At 40.9% G+C, this 18,296-nt stretch overlaps 3 protein-coding genes across 3 annotated transcripts in view; 1 reads left to right on the top strand and 2 right to left on the bottom strand.

Moving 5' to 3' along the window:
• The window catches only part of LOC145433754 (ribosomal RNA-processing protein 7 homolog A-like), an 84,701-nt gene that overhangs the window by 23,354 nt on the left and 43,051 nt on the right, over positions 1-18,296 (bottom strand). The gene's annotated exons all lie outside the window — the stretch shown is intronic.
• On the top strand, positions 1,679-18,270 carry LOC145433748 (uncharacterized). Its single transcript, XM_080310948.1, has 14 exons — positions 1,679-2,069; positions 6,490-6,663; positions 8,534-8,597; positions 9,045-9,142; positions 9,355-9,475; positions 9,548-9,644; positions 9,855-10,025; positions 10,095-10,341; positions 10,767-10,929; positions 11,348-11,486; positions 12,706-12,949; positions 14,541-14,659; positions 14,720-14,973; positions 15,641-18,270. Exons 1-14 carry the CDS (start codon positions 2,059-2,061, stop codon positions 15,926-15,928), a joined length of 2,190 nt encoding a protein of 729 aa, XP_080167074.1. The 5' UTR covers positions 1,679-2,058; the 3' UTR covers positions 15,929-18,270.
• Positions 2,219-5,946, bottom strand: LOC145459725 (uncharacterized). The gene is made up of 4 exons (XM_080338281.1): positions 5,866-5,946; positions 4,455-4,545; positions 4,180-4,283; positions 2,219-2,669 (listed from the first exon to the last, which is right to left on the bottom strand). Exons 1-4 carry the CDS (start codon positions 5,944-5,946, stop codon positions 2,550-2,552), a joined length of 396 nt encoding a protein of 131 aa, XP_080194407.1. The 3' UTR covers positions 2,219-2,549.

Below are 18,296 nucleotides of genomic sequence, written 5' to 3'. Positions count from 1 at the left end.
AACAAACCTCACTCAGCTCTACCGGTAAATCTGATTACGTGAGCAGAGAGAAGATAAAAATTGATAACAATATATGCAATTCCCGATCATACTGACCGATGAAATCATGAATTCTAGAAATTTTCCGCGCTTCGCGCGCTGACGCGACAAAAGCTCATTCACTAAACAAACTCCCAATGAATATGATGAATAGCGGTAAAGGAGCATCGCCGGAGGGGGGTCTGGGGGGCTTCGCCCCCCAGACGTTCGGTCTATAACCCTATGGGGGGCCCAAGACCAAAGTTTTGGGGGGGGCTGACGAAGTGCTGTTACGGCCCTGGATATAGCCGATACAGCTGTAAATCCACAAGACCGAAAGTTGCTGCTGTAATGAATACAACAATATAACTTATATTCTGTTCACGGTCCTGGAACCCCCAAAAATCAGCCTAGCAATTCGCATTGTGATCGAGTTTTGGCATGGTGACGGAACAATTTTGTCTGGCAAAACGAGAGTGAAGCTGAGAAGAAAGAGCCAGACAGTGCTGTTGCGTCACAATGGCAAAACTCGATAACAATTCGCTAGGCTGATTTTGGCGAGTTCTAGGACCATAAACAGAATAAAATTTATATTTTCGCAACATCCTTCCACTCAACTTTTTAGACAAATTTGCTTTTTACACGTACGAAGTAGAAAGTAATTTCACGATATTTCTGCACCACTTTTACGAGTGTAATCGTCATAAAAATTCTGCAAAATAGGCCTGCATTCGCAACCTTGGGATTTTCAGAAATTACGTATTCATTTTACATTAGCCGAGAAGATGCATCGTGTCAATTACATCGTGTCGACGAAATCTACCATTTTAATACTTCCATACTCGTGTAATTTTCAGACCATCAGAAGTTTCAATAACTAGTTCCACTCGAAGCAGTTTTCGCGTGTTTCGGATGTCGCTACTTCTACCCAATCATATATAGGCCTGTTGCCTATAATCATTATTCTACCACAGTACCAACTCTGACTACTTTGATTACACTTCGCACAATCACATCTATTTTATATGAAAATATAGGTGACTCCACTAGTTTCTCAGTGTTGACCGCGAGGTTCGGGATTCGCATGCACACAATGCACATGATGAAGTACGGTACTGATTGCATATAATTTTCGCGACCTAACGGGACTCTTGTTATGGGCGCAATTACTCCAGGCGACTGCAATGAATTATATGTTTATGATCGAAACTGCTGTTTAGTGTTCACGTCAATGTCGAAACTAGTTGAACCTAGAAGATTTCATCCCCGCGCGGCAGATAGCATAGCGCTTCAGTTGGTATTTCCGTTCTGCTACCAGTTTAACATCGGCGCCATTCCCAGAACGATACCGAGAATATATTCGCATCGATTTCGGCGTAGCTTTCTCTCTTCTGCGCCATCGCATTCGTCTGCAGTTTGGAATTTGAACCGCAAAACACATACAATCACGAATAATAGGCGGAATTGCAGCAGCTTGCCCACGCTCATTTGTGTCACCGAAAACGCACGAATAAAAAATCATGTGAACTTAGACGGAACGCCAATACGGGAAATCTTCAGTGGCGCTTGGACTCACAAACGGGAAATAACAGCTGTCAGATGCCTGGGCTATGTTAGAATTTACGAGCACGGACACTCCATCTTACATAACAAACACACATTCAGTCCTGCCCCACGGAATAATCTGTTTACAAGGATGGTTTCGTTTTCGGCTGCAGCCAAAAATCGTGCACGAACGGCGCGCGTAATACGACGGTTACCGATGGCGTATGTCTTCCTCTTCGAGCGCGGAGAAATTATTAGCGCCAAGATATGACAGTTACGGCGTTATTTTACCGTTTATGCTGCCGCTTCTGTTAGCGGTTTCTTAACGTGGGAATATCCGATATAAATATCGGATGAAAGCTACGACAAACCATATCGAACCAACGAGCGCAGACCAAGGCAAGACAGGTATTAGATCCCTGGTGACTACTCGTCTCATCCGGACCTAGATTACTGGCAACCACTCCCGCGACTTGGCTTTGACATACCGAAGACATGCGTGTCAAGTGAGTAACATTTCATTCTCGTAGTCGCTTCATCCAATACGCGTCGTTAAAAGTCCTTTAACAATAGGCCTAGTCGCCTATGTTATAATGAAAAGAATCCTTTGATACCGGGAATATGACCCCTCTGGAAAACGAAGGCAGTTCAGAACGACGGTTGAACAATTGTCTTTATTTCGCTAGCGAATGCCGCACCTACCAAAAACGCAACACATTGTCGTAATAATCCAACCACGAAGTAGTAGAACAAAACCGGAAAATAATATACACAATAGGCGCCGGAATAATCTCAAGTACCGCAAAGACAAAAACAACCAGTGTCCTTTCATCAACTAGTAATCATATCCCACGGAATTCTCGGCACAATGCCCGAGCCTGCCTAACCAGAGGTAAGTTAGAATGGTAAATTGACCCAGGATCGTCCAAATGGCCTGAACAAACCGACGATTGTTCTATTGTGATTCCGATCTGGTTGTGAAAAATTCAGGACTCCGCGATCAAGCAATTGGAGCAATGTTGTTGCAGAGAAGGTGGTGCAGCATAGGAGACAGGATCTAAAGCCCTAGTTTTGTTCGTCTCCAGTGACGCCTCTTTGCATTGTACCTGAAAATAGTGAACCATGAGCAATCTGTACTTCTTCATGCATTTTCGGAATTGTGTTTTTTCAATAAATGCTGGAGAATGTAGTAGACTCCATAGATGTTTTTAGAGAAAGCAAGGTAAGAAATATTATAGAACCGTAAAGATTATACTAAATGTCATCTGCTTATGGCATCAAGATTGGCAACAATGTCAATCGGCATGCCACTCACTCGTAACAACGGGTCCGAGTCGGTATAGCTTGAAGTACTACATGTGCTGTGAATGTGTCATTGACGATCAGTCGATCACTATTACATTTGAAGAAACTCTTGGAGTTCATTACTTATATATATAATTCAATATTATATTCATATTGAAATAAGCCAGAATATTTTCCGCAGACATTCATCGGGGGTAATCGGCAGTAACTCGTAGAGAATTCAAAAGAAGTTTGTATATCAACAGTGGTATAGAAACGCCGATGGTACACAACAGTTTTTCTCCACTAGTTGATGGCCATTAGTCCTTGACTAATGCAATGTAGCTAGATGCATGTTTTTGAAATTCTCCATTTGCTGACGATTGCCCTTGAAGAGTGTCAGCTCGAAAAGCTTTGGGTTTTAATAAATTCTGCAAATATAATATTAAAATGTATATTAAAGTTCTGTACCTCAAAGACTCTCTTCCTTGACAATTGTCATCCAAAAACATTCTGCCTCATTTTGATACAAATATATTATTCAACACTAATGCCTACTGCCAATGCGAAACTGAGGCATTTCGTAGTTACGCACTGTTAACCTAAGTAGTAGTTCGCTTTAGCTCATATTGCGCACAATCAGGGATGTTTCAAAGGAACCATGGTCGATGATGGGTTAATCACGAGGACTGCCCTCGACAAACAGTAGGTTCCTGCTCCTGCTAGTATAGTATCGTTTCAGCATGTGAATGGTAAAGTTTACTGGCATGGCACCCGTAACCACCCTATATGGAATCTCGGTCCATTTTTTTAAATAAATCCTGCGTGATGAGAGCTTCTCTGTATAGAATAATCAAGCAATTAAACAAAAAATCCTGCGTGCCATTGCCACCAATTCCACTCCGGGTAACCACCATTGCTTATAAATATCAACTTTACACGTACAATAATGTGTATACCAGCGTAACCAGACCTTACAATAATTCCGATTATCCTCGGCGGTCATGATTCCAGACCTACTACTTCAAGTTGTCAGTATAAACTGGAATTCGATCAATCCATAAATAAGCATGATCACGTATTGTCATGCTGTTGCCGGCGATATCAATCAGTCCATCCTATTACTGCTAATAATGAATCATCACAGTCAATAGTGGCTTCTTAATATATGTAGAAGTTAGAACTACTAAATGGCAGGGCGGTGAAATGACTGTTACAGCGATTGCAAAACCTACAGACCGCATTGCATCAGTTATTACAGACGCAGAATTATTCAATTCATATTTGAACTTTTGTAAGTTTTTAGCAACAAATATTCTGTTCATTATTTACCTTATTCGGTTTCCGGTCTTCATTCGAACCCACTGAGGAATAGGTCTGTTTATATTTTGCTTCCTGGCCAAGTGGCGCTTGATGCGAAATGACTTGTTGGCAGACTGCAAAAAAATGATCAATTAAATCTAAAGGAATCGAGAATTACCTATTTTGTAACAATCTTTAAATAGCATGAATGGGTTTTCGTATATTCCAATAGTAGCATTTAGGCAAATGAGAATCAACTATTGTAGATTCACTTCTGTAAACTTGGAAGCAAGACAGATACGTACCATATTCTCGACGCTGCGCTAAAAAGAGAACTGAGCGTACGCAAACACTGCCAGCTTCTATCCGCTTGAGTAACTTTCGATACAGCGAAATCTAAATATCTGCTTTGCTTTTTGAGGGGTTTGTATACTTCTGCTGCGTATTCGTTTCACTATCATTTGAACATATCGAATGTAAATTTCTATCTATGATAGGAGTGTTTAAACGGTAATCTTTTTTACACAATCGTTAGAAAGTTTTGATTATTAGCCGCAATGTCGCCCATTCATCCATTTCCGAATATCGGGAAACTGGAACTTCAGACCAAACCTTAAATGAAATAATTCAGTAAAGTCTATAATTCAAGCACTTATTCCGATCATCCGAAGCTTAGTCACCTCACTATACTACAATCCGTGGGTATCTGGGTAAGCAAGGTAAAGCACTATAAAAATATTGGGCGACGTAGTCTAGTTTCGGGTAGCCGTTTACGATACGCGCCACTAGACACTGGTTGAATATAAAAATGTTCTAATCAGTAGTCGATATGTATCACGATTTGACATGTATGGTTGAAAAGCGGGTCATATCTGTTTAAGGATGGCAATTTCAATCCTGTGATTTTGAAATTTCGATTCTACTCGCAATGCAAACTCGATTTCCATATAGTTATCAAATTATTGGTCAAGCAACTCAGTTGCTTCCTTCCATTTCCGTTTCCACTTCCTTATGCGTACAATTCCGAAGTTATCTTTAGAACGGGCACGTCAAGGGGTTCAGTAGTAAAATTGCGGAATTAGCCTGAATGTCTTATGTTACTATAATGAGCTGGATTTACGCATGGGAAAATCTTATCGCCTTTGATCCATTAAGTTACCGTTGAATGTTAACAAATATATCGGTGATTTTACAATCATTCCTTCGATTATCGCTATTTAGTTAGTTTCGTTATGCAGTCATGATATTCGTTTTCGACTGGTTCATGTGCCAGTAGGCCTATGTGAAGCGGTAGAGAAGTGTCATCTGTTATTATACCTGGCGCGCAACAAAATTGTTCATATATTTGATACCACATATGTGCGAGTTCGCAGTCAGATGTATTTGCGCCGTGCCCGGCGTTTTGTTTATGAAAACTCGAAACTATTATTGCCTGATTTTGAATCTTTGCCGACACAAGTGTTTCTCATCAATGGCCATTCTGAACAGGTGGATACAATTTCACCCAGCTGTAAAGCAGCAGATTAGCACACTCACAAGTCACTCATAAATCGAGATATCACTTGGCGATTTTGGACCTCGTAACTTTTTCGCGATCTCATTTAGGTCTCTCCTTGCCCTCTCTCGGTTCCTTTGTTTACTATCAAGTGTACTTAACTGACGATAAGAATACAGGAACGTACGATTTGAGCCAATCGGGTACCATGTACGTATCACGTGTTCGACACCCGGAAATTTCAAATTGAGCTGTTCGAATTTAAAAGACTGGCCTTCTATCTCGGTTGGTTTATCTATCATTCAGTACACTCTCGGCGCACATGTCGAGTCTTGCCTAAAACCTATTAAAGTTAACGTACGACCTGAATATGTAACGAGAAACCGAATTCATAAAAGAAAAAAGCCCCATATACTCACAGTTACCATTCAAAACATCCCGGAACTAGCAGAAGGCTGATGTCTCTGGAAACGACGATTGCTTAGCGAAAGTTGCTGAAAACAGTATCAAAACGGCGTCGAAAGATATGATTTTACTGCCTGGTACTCAAATTAGATGTACGATCTGCAGTTGTTGATAACGGTTGGCTTTAGAGTTTGAATCAATATTTTCCGTACCAGTATTTTGAAGGCTTGAGATACACAAGGTTGTTCATATGTCGGTGCAAACACGGATATGGCATGTTGCATCTGAGATTGTGAAATTACTGACACCCAAATCACGGGAAATATAATGTCATTTACAGTCAGTAACTTATGAATTAGGCCGGTGATTACTAATCTAGGATTGAATGGCCCAAATTTTGCAACGGATAGAGTATATATTCCTACGTCATAACCACGCAGAACCAGAATGGACTACAAAGAACCAGACCTCGAAGAACTCATCCAAAACGACCTGCGAACCGAGATCAGCAAAATACTTGGTCAGTCGGAAGTGGTAGATCTGGAAATAGCAGCGAATAAGTCACACGACGACACCAACTCAAAACAAACTCCGTTGGAATCAGGCAATGACAGGTATGGCTATTTTACTTCTGCTTGATTGCTATTTACTTCCATCCATCTTCGGTGAATGGCTATTGGTTATATGTAGTGTAAATGTTAAATTGTAGCTATAGCTATACCTGCTATAATGTGTTGTCCGATCATAGAACTCTATCAACCTAGAACCGCATTCGTATGCTCTGCATAAATTGAGAATGTGGTATAGATCGATATTTTGCAACATTGAGCTGTTACGCGCTTGACAAAGACATTCATTCCTCGAGGGAAAATATGCGTACAACCATGGACTGGACAACCACACAATCCAAGCTCCTTGTATATGGCATAAATTGTTCTAATTTCATTTGAAGCGGTGGTTCCTAACAAGGGAGACAGTCAGGATATGATTCTCAGCGCCCGACGTAAAATTATGAGGTTGCTATCTTGATTTTTTCGCCCTGTATAGATGAAACGCGAGAAGCTTTTGAAAGATTATTACAAAATCTACATGACGTATTTTTTAATGACCACTTTCATTATATTGATACTAGTAATCATCTACATTTTCACCTTCGTATTCCCATTTCTTTACGAAGTTCACTCTCCTGTACATGTTTATTGTTTATGTTGAGACTAAGTAAGGCTGTTCATTCGTTGGCATTGAACCGCACATCCTTCATGTGGTCACAAAGAAGCAATGCCGACTACCTCACCTATTAAGTGTTATGTGATATCTCTATATCCTCATGGTGGGAATTTGCTTTAATTCGTCATTTAAATTGTAGGGGCGTAAAGTAAATTAAGTTTATTCAAGGGGAAAAGATTAGGAACCACTCGGCCAACGTTTAGTTCTATAGTTATTCGCTAATTCATTATTTATTCTTTTAATGCCAACTTCTTTCTAGATCTCTTTGCGACCCAAACACCAGAGCTAATAATACTATCGCATTTCGAAGCGACGTGTAACTGCTGTTTCCAACATGGCTAAAATTATTGCTTTTGCGTTCCATTATCTCCAGCAGTGCAGCTGACTGGAATACCCGTGAGAATTCCCTAGGGTCATATGGCATAATGCAGTTACATTTTGATTAGGTATACTTTAATAATAAAACTGCCTGTTTGCCTATTCACGTACACTATCATATAGGCTAATATATAACTGGTTTCTTCTTTACGACAAGGTCGGAACTATGGAATCGCCTATATAATCCAGTCGCAGTTCTGCGGCGGTACAGTGAATAAAATAAACTATGTTGCTCAAAATCCTATAGTCCACGGTTGCTCGAAAAATTCAGCGGACTAGAAGTGGACCGTGCTACAAGGAATTAAAAATAAGGAATATCGGCCTGGTGTAAATGACCATAGTATTCGACAAACTCCATGAATACCACAAACAACAACAATTCCACGGTCTTGAAGACCGCCTTTGCCCCATCAGAAAATAAATGCATTTGTAATAGTAGGATCAGCCGAGATAAAGTGCTTGCGACATTGACCAGTTTCATTTTATATCGGTTTCCTGTGATGGCTTTAGCAGGACATCCCACTAACGCGTGCTTTGAAGTTCGAATTCCTCTGCTGCCATATATCTTCTTCTACCATAATCTACGCCTCAGTCTTTAGCAGTCAGTAGTGTGTTACCGCCGCTAATTTCGGTTGCAACATTCTTGATTTCTTCCAGTTCGCGAAGTGGGATTTTATCATAATTGGTTCCATTTGTGCTTCCTGTGTGGCATTACTTTTTGTTGGATATCGACTTCGGTATAAACAATAAAACATTGATCAAGCGCGAGTGACAGCTATCACCAGCTATGGCTATGCTTAGACTGCTCAATCCTCATTGGATGCTGTATAGATAGCAAGCTAGCAATGTTACCAGTTAACGTATTGACTTTCTTTCCAGAAATATTTATTCTCAATCAACTATGGTCGTCAAGGAAGAAGCCTACCACTCAGAAGATGAGCAGGTACAGCATCGTTGTTGATGAATCTAATGTTATCTTAACTTCGACGAGGCTTAGCACAGGGCTTATGGTTATGCAGAATAACTCTCGACTACAATATTTAGCATTGATATGATTTTATCTCAAGTTTCAGCCTATTGTTACTGAATGTTATTTCCAACGCAGATCTCTTTGAAAGGAATTGTAGTTTATGATGCTTGTGACATTACATGTTTACTTAGTTTCGATTTTAAATGTTTTGGTGTTGCATCAACAATAATAATGTAGCTCCTATACTATCGCTAGATATTAGACATTTTGTTTGTTGTTATGTCAGCATAAATTGTAAAATATTTGGTGATATTGTGATTTATGTAGAATATATGCAATGCTTAGTATCGATATAATAGTTATTGCCTGTATTTTATTTACAGGTAAAAAGCACAAATTAATTTGAAATTCTCTTTTTAGCATCTAGTACAGTCTGGATTAAACATTATTGATTCCCCATCGATACTACCAGATGCGAGCCATCACCACCCAATGTCGCTGGGTCACCAAGAAATAACGTAAATATTTATATTCAATTACTTCGTTCGACAAATATCAATAGTAACATTCGTATTTACAAGTGTGATTTATCCCAGGCGTGACTCACCGTACTTGTGTGCTGTTGTATTTAGTAAAGTGTGTACGAGTGACTGAATGAACACATTGACTATTTTTCACAATGTCATATGCTAAATGTGAGTGCTCACATACTACGGTACTTCACTTTTAGCGGTCACTTCTCTGTCGGGAGCTATGCGGACTTTGGTAGAGAGATGGGACACTACCCAGTTACAATCGGCGAGCATAATGATCTGCAAAGTTTGACCTGGTTAACCACTGTCGACGTACATGTGAGTTTGCAATACTTCCTTTTCAGTAAATATGGCGATAAGACATAACGCGTTCTTATTATTATCCTGAAGGCTTTACAGAAGTTGACAGAACAGGGCACAGTGATAACTACAGCAATCGGACAGTCAGAGCAAATGAATCAGCACGACCCAGCATCGTCATCAGAAGGTAAGCTGCACATTTCACGTATTTTTAAATTATTGAAGCAATCAATTCATTGTTGTTTGTACGGAACATTCATGGTAGGTCTTCCCAAATGTGAGTTGAGGTGCTTTAACTATGATGTCAATGTTATACATCATTTCCGTATACTTTTGATCCCAATCCCAACATACATTTGATATTCATTGATCAATATATGAATATTTCATTTCTCAGACAATATGTCCGCACAGAGATCAGTAATACAGAGAATATCGCCAATGCAAGTGGCTGGCAATTCCAATAATAATCAGCATTTGGAGCAATTGCATAATTCACATCAGCCAACAACTTCAACGCAGTTTATGCCGGTGCAGCAGCCCACAGTACCCGATGAAAGGTGTTATTGTAAGTAACTATACTGGATTACACACGAAAATGTGGAATGGTAGTACGGCAACATATTGTTTATTACAGCGATGAACCATCAAAGATATCAAATTCAACCGCACCATGGGTGTGGCGCGATGGGTCGAAATTCGTATGAGAACTCGGCCCATGGGTCAAGAAGGTATATGCCATTGCGTCACCATCATCCGTACCCACCACCACCATACAATGTCAATAGAACTGGCTATGCACGTGGGGGACCATTCATGCACCCGAGGTATCATCATCAAGGCCAACAGCCTAAAGTGTATCCAAAGCCTGTATACTCCTATAGGTGAGATTCTTTAAAGTTGTAAAGACGGTTGCATTTATCCGCGTGTAAAATACTGCAATACCGCAAGGAGTTGATTAGTAATTTTTACCTCATCTCTCTTCTCCGCCATGACTTATAACAGGGGTGCACAAAATTTTGCGGTCCGCGAAGAAGTTCGAATTTCGAATCGAGTAAGGCCCGCGAATGGAGTTTACAATTAAACTTAACCTGGTGTGATTAAGCTGAAGTCAAGTGGACAAACCAAAGGGTTCAAAAACACTATGAAATGCATATGCTGACTTTCCACATGGACATTGTTGACCAGAGTTATTCAATAACCTACCTCACCGCGTTATTTGTAGTTGACTGTCTTGCTTTGCACCCCGCTGCATTATAATATAGCAGGATCACGACAGACACATATTCCATGCTCTTTTATTTTACAGCTGCCTTATCGCAATGGCTTTGTACAATAGCAAAACTGGATGTTTGCCGGTATCGGAAATTTATAGTTTCATGATGGAAAATTATCCATACTTTAAAACTGCACCCGACGGATGGAAAAACTCAGTGCGACACAACCTGTCTCTCAATAAATGTTTTGAAAAGGTGGGTGACGTGTCAAGATTCCGATCATGTTTGAAGAGAGATGCCATATGGTGATTGGGTTTTTGATAATTTACATTTGCCCTTGATGTTCTGCCGCAAATTCGAGCTGATTCAAATGACCGATGCCAAGAATTACTTAGCACTCAACAACAAAGTAGATTACAACTTCGCTCGAGTCAATACTGGCTGCGTTAATTTGATGAGTACGAAATGCTGGATCAGTTTCAATGAACGTCAAAAACGTGCGACCGATGTATGTAGAAGATTTTGCGTCCCAAACCTTGTAAATCATAATTGAAAGAAGATCCTCTAATTGTGACATACATCCGCTGCTCTGTGCGATCTCTTTTGTGGCCTCTTATGGTTAGGCCTGGAAATTATTGTATCCTAATACAACGGCCAAAAACGGTATTTAAAGGTCGAGAAACCGAATGGATCACAGAGGAAAGGTTGTCTGTGGGCATTAAACCCGGCCAAGATTGCAAAAATGAAGGAAGAAGTTCAGAAGTGGAAAAGGAAAGACCCAGAATCCATACGAAGGAGCATGTCTAACCCAGGTGAGACCCGTTTGTCTAATCCAGTGGTTCCCAACCTTGACTCATCGCCACCTTTTCAAGCTCGACGCCGATCATCGCCCCACAGATTTTGTGAACCGAAAAATCGGTATACAAACTGTAATCATCGGCGGGTTGACTAAAAAAAAAAAAGTTCAACTTTTCAGCTCATTGTCGAATTTTACACTTTTGCAACGAAATTTCCGTGAATTGACTAAAAAAAAATGTCATTTCTCCGACTTGACTCCAATATAGCCGTTTTAACGCGTCATCGCCCCCCTATCGCCCCCTTCGCTATTTTCGCCCCCTGTCGCCCCCTTTGTCCATTTTCGCCCCCATATCGCCCCCTTCGTCACTTTCGCCCCCCCCCCCTAGGCCGCCAAATCGCCCCCTGGGGGGCGATATCGCCCACGTTGGGAACCACTGGTCTAATCAGTTACTTGCACACTTGAAAGCAGGAAAGTTTGGTATAATACATTCTGAAATGTCATACATGTCCATTGTCCATCTTCCGAGTTTAATGCTTACTTTGAGGTTCCTGAGTGAAAAGATTGAGTATTTCCACCCGTGTATCACCCCTGATATACGGGTGTGAATATACACCCATGCCACACGAAACCAGGACCTACCTCAGACTTATATACCGTGGTATAAATCGAGTACAACATTTTAATCCAAATTATGCATGCACGTAGGATTTATGACCGCGATATAATTCTGAGTTGGCTTCTGTTTTCGTGAGCCACCCTTTTCGGCCCTTTGGGTGTGAATACACACTCTTATCGCTAAGAGCTCACTGTAAATGTATGGGTGCAAAATAGGCGTATTTACCACCATAGCAAAGGGTTTAAATGAGATCTCTGGTACCATATTCGGCTTTCACACCGGATGCAATGGGTGAAAACAGTCAAAGACACCAATCTTTATAGAGATTTATTGCAGGGGTGTAGTGGGTTCTGTTTACGCGCACCACCTTTTCGCGTCTTCTTATGGTAGTACACGAAAACAGAACCCATACTATATAAATCGCTGTGATATATCTCCTTATGAATAAGTGTATTTGACTCGTTTTCGTCAATTGCAATGGGTGTGAAAGAAATAACGCACAAGAAAGTGGCTACCTGATTTGCACCCGACGCTGGGGTGTAAATTGACCAAACACAATACAGTATTTTCGTTTACGGTGCAGCCCTAATCGTTAATCGAAAGTAAACATTATCAGAGGAGCTAGACAGAGAGCTCGAAGAAATGCGACGGGCCGACGAAGAAGCCGCCAGAAGGAGAATGCTCAGCTTGTCCTCGCACGGACTCACCGCTCCGTCGCTTCACGGCCATCACCAACACCCGTCTCATCCTCACCCTTCCAGTCTCATGAAGATGTCTCCGCACACTTCGCCGTCCCGCATCGGTTCGGGAGCTTCCATGTCGCTGGACCCGCACCAAAACGGAAGCCATCGACGCCAAGAGTGAGTTGATAATCCAGAAAGATGTGACAGTCGTATTTCGACGAATGACGCGAACTGAGGGATAGGTCGAGGGTCGACGAGAAAAATGTCCACCGTACGCGGTTTCTTTCTTATTTTTGCCTGAAAAGAGCGCTGTTAGATTTGATATTTGGTACAATCGCGTTGTCAAAAGCTGGCTAACATCGCTGCAACCGACTGACTAACCACGCGTTCAGCTGCGGTGGCATCTATATTTTATAATCAATAATTCTATATCATGTCGTTTTCTGGAATTTCATAATTAGGTGGTCCGTGGACACATGCGATATAATAGCATGGACACTTGTTACTGTTAGATTTAGAGGGTTAAGTTAGGGTAGAGGTTGGGTTTTGGGTTAAGTAAGGGTTAATTCCGGGGTTTGTATCAATTTTATGCATATGGACTCCATATTATGGAGTCACGTGTTTAAGTGCCGCATGCTGAAGTGTGGCTCCACTGTCGTTTTTTATTGAGTCGCATGCACAAATGTTGGTAAACCATTCAGGATAGGACTCATTCAAAATTATATTTTGAGTGTTTATGATATGTAGGTCACCACCTCTGGGGCAGCATGGTGTGCGATAAATGCAAGGGTGCAGTTTGCATGCCGTTTGTTTTCCACCTTTTCATGATTCATGAAGTAGATATATACAGCGTAATCACCAAAAGTTGATGCAATTCAGGCATCGCAAACTCATATCATATTGTCACCAAATCGCTATTCTCTGTGTCAATTGAATTATGACAATGATTTTGTACTGCTACGAATATCTACTTTGTAAACAATTTCACTACAATCTTAACTGTTATATATGTCTGCCTATAGTGGAATTCCTGTATCCAATGCAGCGATTCATTTTAGGAATATATTCATAACATTCGCGGCAAGAAAACTTGAATTTTGTAAATTTGCAACTTTTCCTGATGTTGGACTGGGACGTTAGGGGAAATGATGTTAAGGAAATGATATCTCATCTTCCGCATGTAATCTTTCATGGAAGTGATGGATTGTTCCGCGTGCGTGTGTGTTGCATTCTGTTAAAGCTCGGCACAAGGCAGTCTAGTATTACTTGTAATGAGTCGAATCGAGTAGTGAAACACACGATGTCTTCGAGTACTGAAATTATACGATCCTTTACAAGCAGTAAGGGTTTCATCGCCAATGAGAATTATAGTTTCGATACATTTGTCTCATCTTGGAAATCTTGAAACCTCTATTGGTCGCATCACATCATCCACAACGTGTAATACAAAGCTACGTACGTTAGTGGAAATATATATTTCTGTGAAATCGAGATCGACCAACAGCATTGTCACAAAGTGCAATGAAATAGCTATGTTCGAAATTACCAAATGATCTTCTATTATTAATTTCTTCGTGGTGGCATATATACTACGTATTTGAACTTTGCGCATCATAACATCATATATGCTGTTGTGACATCATAATTTGTGATAGTCGACTCGTAACCGAATCACTCAGGTACCGGTTCTCGACTTGGTCCTACGTGGTAATCTTTTTGTATTGACAACATAGCCAATCTATAATTTTGTAATTTGCTTCATTTCCAGTTTGCACTTCTCGACTGAATTAGCGCAACAGAATTTCGCACTCACGTTGGCAAAATCGGCGTTGCAAGCGCCCAATGCACCGGCCGGTCACTACGACCACCAGCTTCCAAGCCGCCAGAGTAAGAGAATTGGAAACTTACTAAAATGACTTCGTCTATAATATGGAACCGACAATTCAGGTGTTTCAAACTCGCCGTCTGTGAACTTCGGATGCGTGTCGAGCAGTGACTCGGTATTGAACCGTCACGCGTCCACTACCGACATGATTGTTCTCACACCGGGTGGAGACAAGGCACCTTATTTTTCGACGATGAGCTCGGCTTCCAATTCGCCTAACGGCGCCGGTATGATGAGCGGATTTACGGAGTGCAACCCTGGATACGGAGGGGAGGAAGATTTAGACGCGAGTCTTGCTGACCTTGCGGTTCTACACGTAAGTACTGCCGTCAACTAGGCCTATAAGCATGGGAATTTTCATATTTGCATAATAATATATCCAGAGGTGGTCAAAGCTATCAACGTTGCTATACTCAATATATTCAGGTGGTGCTAGGATCTATTTCACTTATAGTTCGTGTGACATTTTCACTCATAAAAGTGATGCATGCAAACATGCACAAAAACTAATTTCTACTTCATAATATCCACGGTTTAAAAAGTAACTGGCTTGGCCGATTGCCCCAAAAATTGTTAAGTGGAGGTGAAAGTTGATCGCTTAAGTGGTGTGGACATCTTGATTCGCGTCCAAATCTAGAAATAACATTCCATGGTCCATCCACAACGGTTATTGTTGTTTGTGGCATTCATGGTGTTTGTCGACTACTATGGTCATTTAAACCAGGTCAATTTCTTCACTGTTATTACGTATATGCCGATTATTTTAGCACGGACCAATTCTAGACTTTTATAAGACACCGCTTACGCGGATGATGATTCGAACCCGCAGCCCATTGGTGTTGCAGCTGTGGATTTTACCACTACGCTATCTCGCCCCAATCCCCAACGGTCCTTATCGTTGAAACTTGCTTCGCCGCACGAAAGCAACGCATTGTCATGCAACCTCACGGAGCGCGTCTGTGAACCGTATATTTCTCGCACAGGAATCGTTTTGGGAAGCGCCTTCCGATTCCCGCCTGGGACGTTCCAGTGACCACGGGGACATCCACGACCCGGACAAGTCGGATATCACTGGCTCGAGAGATGAATTGCCAGGCGGCCAGATACGTCTTCCGCCTGTCATTCGCATGTTGTCCTCTACCCAATCGGGACAACCCTCCCCGGACGCCTCGGACTACAAGTCTTCGACGGGACAAAGGGTGGACAATTTTGGAAGGGAGATCGCTCATTTTTCTAATAACAACATCAAGCCAGTTGCGATGATGCAGTGAATCTACAGGAATCGGGGCGGGACTAGATTTCAGCAGTTTTTCTATTTTAACTACTTCTAAACGACTTCAAGTCACAGGAGATGGTGCTATGGTCAAGTATATTGTACTGCTGGTACATGTGCACGTTTTCGGTATATTCCTTTTTGATGTCGCCTGTCGCTCTGGCATTGTTACCGCGGGCGAAACAAAAACCTTACAATCTATTATCTGGGAGGCGCAATTAAAACCACCGGTCCTTTTAACTGTCATTCTGGTAAAGTAGATATTGTGGCGGAGACAAAGGAATTAGTCTGCTACAATGCTCTGGGCGCAATGTGTGCACTGTGATGAGTGATTCAGCCAATTATTTCACTGTGTAGGAACAAACCATATCCGATACACACAAAGCTATGTGACGTTCAAACTTGCTGTTATCGACGTACTCAAAGAAGCGTTGTAAATGCACCAGTAAAACACACACAGAATAATTATTATTTCTCGGAATTTGCGGAATCTGACATGTTTTCATCATTCGCCGGAGCCACTATCCCACCGTGATAATGACTCCTGCAACTCCGATTGTGCAGCATCAAGCTTTTGCTGATTTGTAATGTAACGGTGACATGTCGGAACAGGAATTGAAAGACTTAGCTAGCTGCATAAAACATTATTTTCATTTTCACCATGCTACTACGAAAACTCAATGGTGCTGCTTTTTCTGATTAGTTACATTCCAGTTGATGCTACTTGCCATATACTTAAGGCCATTTTGATTGTTTGTGTTTTGTGTACATACAGATTATCAGAATAGTATATAGAAAATGTATCTTGCGTTCCACGAAAATTTTCTAATATACGCCTCGTGCGTCGGAGAGTGCCTACTTTAGCTTTGCGAAGGTTCCCAGAACATGTCTATGTTGTTTCATTGAAATAAGTTACCTCTTTCGAGTATCCAAGCATGTCATTCTATCTGTTTCATGTAGATTAAGGAGCCATAACTATCCCATTTATTTAGCTGTTTTTAACATTGCACAATCGCAATTCATCGTCGTCATAATGATTAGCAAATATTTTTTTCTCCAACTCGGTGCCTTGTCTGACAGAGTATTGTAACGTTTTCGTGTAATTGTGTACATTATGACATTACTTATCTACACTAATCAAACACTACCAAATTAGATTATTTTATACGTTTGATTTCGCACCTGTGATTCTGAAGCTATAAAGTTTGTCGTTTAATAGGTATTTCACTGTTTTAATTTTCTTGATTCTCACGTATGATACAAATGCAGCTTTTTCACAGAGTTTCGCTAGAAATTATTATTGTTCGGTGCTTTTTTCGCTTCGAATGCACCACGTAGCCATTGCTGTCTGTTTAGCCGACACTTAACTTCCTCTATACATTCAGTTATTCAACACCGAGCAGCTTTTATGAACACCCAATGTATTTATTGTTTTTTGGAAAAATCAAATCCATTATTCCCCATAATTTGGTTCATGTATGCCCGCTGCTGTATTCAACTGATGTAATGTTTCTTCCACGTACTTTGATGGTATCGATATACGTAATAAGACTCCTTTGTGTTTTGATCGTACTGACGTTTTAAAAAAATTGATATTCATGAATGTTAATTGCGTCATAAAGGAATTAATCTGGAACATTGAAGGCTGATGTAGCACATCTTGCTATCTCTGGCTTCGTTACTGCGGTCGTGATAGTGGTATCGCACCCTGTAGCTTCTGTCTATGCGACTTACATCGGCCAGCTACCAGTAAATATCCCCCAAGCTTCTTGGACCTATGAGGTGCTGCTCCAACGAAAGTAGTTGCTTAATTTGTTTATTGATGTTGTCTGTTGCAATACATCGTCCTTTCATGTTGTTTATACTTTAGTAGCTGCATCCATTTGTTAGAGACATTTTTTAGTAATTTATGATTAGCGTTCGTTGAGTACTAGCGCCACTGCCTTTAATTGGCACAATTGCGTGATTTGTTATAATATTGTTACTGCACTCAGCAATAAGCTCAACCCCAGAAAAAGAAATATGTACCTTCGAACCTAGTTTGACGGAACATTCAAAGCTGTCATTCACAATGTTGACACTAAAAAAGCTGCTGTTAGAATAGTTTTGAATACAAAGACCGTACACAAACTTTCGCTAGTCGACCAGTATTTCCCGTACATTTCGCATCACAAATTATCGTAGAGCTTTCGTATTTGTACTTTGTACTTTTGCAATCTGTCGTGTTTATGTCCTATTTATTGTCTGTCCCTCGTAGCTGTTCTAGAAGATTTAATATTTCGTAGAATTCGTCACAAGCGCCAATAGACATGTTTATAATATAACCCGATAAGCAGACGATCAGTCGCATGTGATTTGGCTGCAAT

The sequence above is a fragment of the Botryllus schlosseri genome, chromosome 2, assembly GCF_051294905.1.
Source record: "Botryllus schlosseri isolate E-star chromosome 2, Bs_hap1, whole genome shotgun sequence".
Classification (NCBI taxonomy): Eukaryota; Metazoa; Chordata; class Ascidiacea; order Stolidobranchia; family Styelidae; genus Botryllus; species Botryllus schlosseri.
Note: the sequence above shows the minus strand (reverse complement) of the source record. Positions and strands in the feature narration are given on the sequence as shown.